General features: G+C 42.9%; 1 protein-coding gene and 1 long non-coding RNA gene across 2 annotated transcripts; one reads left to right on the plus strand and one right to left on the minus strand.

The window, feature by feature from the left end:
- Positions 1-272: 272 nt before the first annotated feature.
- Positions 273-4,546, minus strand: LOC143887825 (uncharacterized). Its single transcript, XR_013254398.1, has 2 exons — positions 3,968-4,546; positions 273-772 (listed from the first exon to the last, which is right to left on the minus strand). It is a non-coding gene; the product is annotated as an uncharacterized LOC143887825 (long non-coding RNA).
- Positions 4,547-5,893: 1,347 nt separating this feature from the next.
- LOC143888719 (uncharacterized) lies at positions 5,894-6,571 on the plus strand. The gene has a single exon (XM_077393140.1). The coding sequence runs from the start codon at positions 5,894-5,896 to the stop codon at positions 6,569-6,571; it is 678 nt and encodes a 225-aa protein (XP_077249255.1).
- Positions 6,572-6,871: the final 300 nt, after the last annotated feature.

The raw sequence follows: 6,871 nt of genomic DNA on the forward strand, positions 1-6,871 counted from the left end.
TTTCTAGACAATCTTCTTATTCTTGAAATAATTTTATCAATTCTTCACACTCTTTAGAGGGTAATGTATTTTCAATCGGCATTCACTGAATCAAAGTTTCAGTGCCAGTGTTTATCATTTCAATTTCATCTTTGAAAGGTTGGGATTGGCGCTCCTCCTCTCGTTCAAGTAATTGCTGTGACTCAAGTGGAGTTTCGTCAATTTTGTCCTCATTTGAAGAGGGAGTCTTATTTTAAGATCAGAAGCACACTTAAGAACAGACACAAGTGAACTTTTTGGAACTGACTGAAATTTTATTTAAACAAAAGCTATTACATCAGACGACCTATCCTGAACATGCTCAGGATTCACAACTCTAAATAAGAAAGGGAAACAGAAGATAACTTGCCTGGACTAGGCATTGACCTTTAACTGTAAGACCGGACTCAACAATTATACTGACCATGATGACTGACTCAACATAAAATAGTAAGTGACTAAAACTTTAACTGCTGCAACTGTTTGGCGTTGAAGGCTCGGCGAAGGCTGGTTCGTTCTGAACATCATCATGGCTGATACTTTCAATTTTGGACAATGATGACTGATTCGCATAGGGAAATGCCCCTAGCTCAAGGATTCTGAGAGTGAACTCTGAAGGACTTAGCAAAATAATCTTGAAAAAGGTAGCCCCTAGAGGAGGAACAGACCAGGGGTACAAGCAAGATTGGATTATCTGGACCAGGCATGATCAGATCATGAGAACGCATAATCGAAAGATTGTGAGATTCTGCATCTGCCAGTTAGGGGATGACATGAAGATACGATCGAATCGTATGACAGAAGAACGAAAGACGCACGATCAAAAGATTAGATGAGATAGCATAAGATTGCTTTCAACGGATAGATCATGAATGACTAATCCTATGAGATCTTTGGAAATGATGGGATTTATATCCTAACTCAAAGGGAATTTTTTTTTTTCACATTTTATCAGTGTTACCTGAAGGCATCAACCTTAATCCTAATCTATCGGAGTGGAGAGAGAATCTCGACTCATGACTTTGTTCGTGTATATAAGGACCGATCGTGACCATTGGAAGATGGACCACGGCCTAATCTAGACACCAATGGGTAGGATATCCTAAACTAGGCTCACACACGTGATGCACATGTGTTCGTATACTACATGCATGTGTGGGTTAATCTAGGGGTAAGGCCAAGAGTTCCCTTAGCGCGAACCCCTGCTCGATATACTGTACCAGTGTCCGGCGTATCAGTACGTGAACAAGAGATCCGTTTACGTACCATAAAGGTACCAGGCTAAGGGTGGAATGCTTCTCTAGCACAGAGGCACCAGGTGATGAAATCCCAGTCAACCATGCTAGATAACACTCCGGGTTCCTAAAATAGGACGTGTGTGCACGTGAGATGCAAGGGTTTAGATGCAAGTGATGTAAGTGTGTGCAATAAGTTCGCGCGATCTATGATGCCTTCAGGTTTTGTTAGATTAAGTTTGAGTAAAATGTGATGAGAAAATAAAACAAGACAAACTTATCTGACAAGTATACAAGAGATAAAGTTCTTATGAGCCAGTTAAATTAAATTCAAATGAATTATCTTTTGGAATTTTAATGAAGTTAGGTGATCCCCAGCAGAGTCGCCAGACTGTGGTACCCGGATCCCGCGAGAGGGGTGTGGGGCGCGAGCCGCCGCTCTCTCTCTCTTGGTCTCTCGTATCCACGCGATTGGCGTGTGCATTTTATTATTGATTTGAATTAATCTTTCCTGTGAACTTGGGATCACTAAGGCAATCCGAATTCCACACGAAAGAGACTGACAGAGTCGCCACCTAGATGTGGGATCTAGGACCCGTAATTAACCAGAAATCTAGACTCGCTACCTGGTTACGAGAATGGAAGGTATGGGGAGTTATCCACCACATGCACCATTCTTGCCCGATAATCGGTCTTCGATTCCAAAAGCTAACTCTTTTAAATTTATTTTAAATGGCTCATTCAACTCTATGTTAATGTGCGAACTAAGTGACATGCATCCTATGATCTAATTTCAATGTGAATCCTAAATGTGTATCTTGATTTATTAATTTGTCTGGATTCAATCTAAGTGAAAGTTCTCCTAAAATTCTAATTTCATGGAAAGTCCTAAGTGATTTGATTAAGCATTTACAAGAAAATTAATATACAAAACACCACAATTTGTTTGTGGTGCCGACTCGCGGGTGGTATGCCATCAGACATCCAAGCTGCCTACGTACCCAAGCCTCACTGGGATCAGAGTCGACGTAGTTCGGTGCACCTAAGCTAAGTTACATATGCCTAACTCAACTAAGACACCGACCTAGACGGGATTGACTGTTTCAACAGTTTTAAGAGAAGTTATTTAATTCAAGTTGAGGATTTTATTATCTTAGGATTTCATCGAAGATGCTATATGATTCTTATCTAAATGCAAGTTGTCCCTTAGACTAATGCAGGTTAGCCTACATCCTAGTTTACTAGGCTTGTCCTATGGAAAAGATCGGGTGACTAGTGTAACTAAACCTATGGCACGGTTGCTATACATAGCAAACGTCCGTGATGAGGCTGGACTCCTGACTCTAGGACTCCCTAAAACCTAGGACTCCCTAAAACTTAGGACACGACACGACACGACACCAGTGTTCCTAAATTGGGCTCTAAGGGTTCCTAAAGGAATTTTGAATCCACCGGCTCTTGGGAATCTCGAATTCTTTTGGGTTTGTGGAAACTTTTAGAGTTTTCTTGAAGCTTTTATTATCTGAAGGTATTTAGTGTGTTTGGTAGCTTTTAAAGTTGTTTATTTAGAAGGTTTTAGTTTCATTTGAAATTTTTAGTGGTCTTTTGGTTAATGGCTTTTAACGGATTTTTATCAGTGGATTTTAAATGGGTGAATTTTAGTTTTGTTAATTTTAGGTTGGATATACTTTAGATTAATGTCTTTCGATTTTGGTTTGGAAAATGACGTTAACACAACCAAGTTTTGACAATTGCACAAATTCGACAAACCATTGACCATTAAAAGATCTGACAAATGCAGCCCACTAAAACTGTCGTAACTCTTTAACCGCTTGGCCAAATTCAACGTACGAACATGCGTTGGAAAGATCTTTTATAGGGCTACAACTTTTTAGTTCTCCATTGTTTGTAAATCTGTGATTTAGAGGTTCGAATTTGTGTTGCAAACAAAAGGACAGCAACATTAAACTGGAAATGCCTAAAGGTGTGCCGCAACCATTTTGGACTTAACTTTTTAACCACTCGCCGTCTGATCTAGCACGAATACTCGTTGGAAACGGCACGAAAATATCTACGACTTTGTAGTTAACCATTTCCCACGATTCTGTTGTTTAGAGGTCGAAAAATCTGTTTAAAGTCTAACAGCTAGCACTATGACGGGAATGATATTGGCATCCCCATGTTTTCTTTTGATAGTTCTTATTTTTTTTAGTGATTAAAAGACGGTGAATATGAAAAATGGCTTGAATGGGCCTGAGATTAGATTCAAATGGGATGTTTGAAAAAGGGGTTGTTTTTATCTACTTGGCAAGGTGGGGTATGGATATTGGGTTCTTGAGATTGAGTGGGGGCTGTTGTTATCAAATTGGAGTGGGGGCTGTTGTTATCAATTGAAAGATGGAGATTTTGTAAGCCAAATTAAATGGGTTTTGATAATTCACGTAAAATTCAAGTTTTCTTTCTTGTAAATGTTCAAAATTTTTAATGAATTGTTTTCCCAAAAGAAATCTAAATTCCCTAACAAGCCAATGATTTCAAAATCCCATCACAAATAGGTTCTAATGACCCTATCACATTAATTATATTTAGCATAAGTGAGAACATGACCAAGGCCAAACTAGTACGAAATTAAACATGACATCAACCAAAATATACGCAAAACAACACTCAATCCTACAAATATAGAAAAGAAAATAAAATTCCAAAAGGCATACCTTTTTGTAGACGATATTCCATGCAAACTTATGGAGAAGAGGGATTTGGTCTAGAGAGAGGGCTTGAATTTTCTAAGAGAGGGGTTCTCTCCTCTTTTCTTCTCTTCTTTTTTTTTTTTTGATGGTGGGATGAGAGGGTATTTATAGGAGAATGGGATAGGAGGTTAGGTGAGGTTAGGTGAGGTTAGGTAAGGTTAGGTGAGGTTAGGTAAGGTTAGGTGAGGTTAGGTGAGGTTAGGTGAGGTTTGGTGAGGTTTGGATGGTTATGATGAGAGGAGAGGTTAGGTGAGGTTAGGTGAGGTTTGGATGGTTAGGATGAGAGGAGAGGTTAGGTGGTTTTGGATGGTTAGACCCAGGTCATGATCTGCCACTGATCTAACGATTTACGGAAATCGGGTCTCGGAATAGAATCAGGGTCCGGGCTATGAAGTGACCCTAGCTTATTTTGTCCCGATTGATGATCCGTAAAGTCAGATCAAGATATTAATGACCTAAAACATATAAATCAATGATAGAGGGGGTTCTCACATGGATTTAACACACTAATTTATTTGTCGATTAAAACAAAACAAAATGGGGTGTCTACACATGGCACTCAAAGGTAAAAACGCATCAGAATCGCTGTCAATTGAGCTACTTGATCTGAGAGATGAAGCACAGGTGAATCACCCCGCCGAAGACCTCATCTCCATCCCTATGTGCGAAGGCAATAGTGAGAAGGTTGTCCAAATCGGCTCCTCTCTGGACAGTAGCACCCGGCAGAACCTCACCCAGTTTCTTCAAGACAATGCAGACGTCTTTGCATGGGCTCCCGCAGACATGCCCGGCATAGATCCGGAGGTCAGCACACACAGACTCGGTGTTGATCTCACTTGCAGACCGGTGAAACAAAAAAGGAGACATTTTGCCCTGGAAAGGCGGCAGGCGATCAAAGAAGAAGTGGATAGGCTCCTGAGGGCTGACTTCATTCAAGAAATCCAGTATCCGGACTGGCTGGCGAGCGTGGTCCTAGTAAAGAAAGCTAATGGGAAGTGGAGGATCTGCGTTGATTTCACCGATCTGAACAAAGCTTGTCCCAAGGACAGCTACCCGCTCCAAAAAATCGACCAGCTCATTGATGCCACCGCAGGTCACAAACTGCTGAGCTTCATGGACGCCTTCTCCGGGTAAAATCAAATCAAAATGTATAAATCAGATATACCAAAGACCTCCTTCATAACAGATCAAGGGACGTATTGTTACCGCGTCATGCCTTTCGGCCTAAAAAATGCCGGGGCCACATATCAGAGGCTCGTGAACAAGCTCTTCGAGAAACAGATCGGCCGTAACATGGAAGTCTATGTAGATGATATGTTGGTAAAAAGCCAAAGTGCACAAGATCATGTCTCCGACCTGAAAGAGACATTCCAAGTCCTAAGGGAGCATAACATGAAGCTCAACCCCACCAAGTGCACATTCGGTGTCAGTTCGGGAAAATTCTTAGGATTCATGGTCAGCCGAAGAGGGATAGAGGCCAATCCGAAAAAGATCAAAGTCGTGGTGGAGCTCACTCCACCGAGGACCATTAGAGAAGTACAGCGGCTAACTGGAATGATAGCTGCACTGGGGCACTTCATCTCAAAGTCTGCAGAGAGATGCATGCCTTTCTTCAACCCTGTCAAAGGAATTAAAACGACACCATGGACACAGGAATGCCAAGTCGCATTCGAAGAGTTAAAACAATATTTTTCCACTCCACCGCTGTTGACAAAGCCAGAGCCGGGGGAGGAGCTGCTTTTGTACTTATCCGTAAGCCCCTAGGCACTGGCAACTGTGCTAATCCGAGAAGAGCACAACCAGCAGAAACTGATCTACTACGTCAGCAAGGTCCTACACGACGCTGAGATCAGGTACCAGCGGGTTGAGAAATTGGCATACGCCCTGGTCATGGCGGCCAGAAAATTGAGGCCGTATTTTCAAGCCCACGTAATAAAGGTCCTGACCGATCACCCGCTCAGACAGGTTCTCCACACACCAGACACCTCAGGGCGACTTGTGAAATCGGCCGTGCAGCTGAGCGAATTTGACATACAGTACCTGCCCAGGCCGGCGATAAAAGCTCAAGTGCTGGCAGACTTCGTGGCCGAGTGCACCATCCACCAGCAAAGCATCGAATCTGAGGCTGCCCAGAACCCGGTTGTAGAGAAGGTAACTACAACTGGGGAACGAACAGAAGCAGAGACTGAACTAGTGAGAACAGAAACCATCCCCATACCGGTAGGACAGAATCTGTCGTCCAACCAACCGCTCTGGGAAGTGTATGTGGACGAATCTTCAAACAAGGCTGGTTGTGGAGCGGGTTTGATTCTCACTGGGCCCGACAACTTTGTTCTGGATTACGCGCTAAAGTTCGGATTCCGTGCATCCAATAATGAGGCAGAATATGAGGCTCTCATCGCCAGGATGAACCTAGCAGCCCAGACCAGCGCCCGAATGCTGAAGGCGTATTGCGACTCCCAGCTGGTCGCAAACCAGATCCAAGGAATCTATGAGGCCCGCGACGAGCACATGATCAAGTATCTCTCTAAGGTCCGCCAGCTGTCCAGTAAGTTCAAAAGCTTCTAGGTCATCAGAATCCCTAGAACTGAAAATGCAAAAGCGGATGTGCTGTCTAAGCTGGCAGCATCTTGTTACACCTGTAGACACCCCATTTTGACCGTCCCCTAACCCCTCCATTTTTGTGCAAAAACCTATCAAATCATTGAGGTGAGACCCCAAATTTCATCCTAGGCTAGGTTAGGGTCCCAACTAGGTCCCTGCATAATTTCGTCAAAATCCGAGTGCGTTTGCCTAGCGAACGACCCGAAGAAGTGTCTGTAGTGTAAACCAGAAAGGGGGGTGAGTTTATCCTGAGAGGGGGGCGAA

Source organism: Tasmannia lanceolata, unplaced genomic scaffold (genome assembly GCF_043159265.1).
Source record: "Tasmannia lanceolata isolate RefF3 unplaced genomic scaffold, GAP_Taslan_0.1 ptg000012l, whole genome shotgun sequence".
Taxonomy (NCBI): domain Eukaryota; kingdom Viridiplantae; phylum Streptophyta; class Magnoliopsida; order Canellales; family Winteraceae; genus Tasmannia; species Tasmannia lanceolata.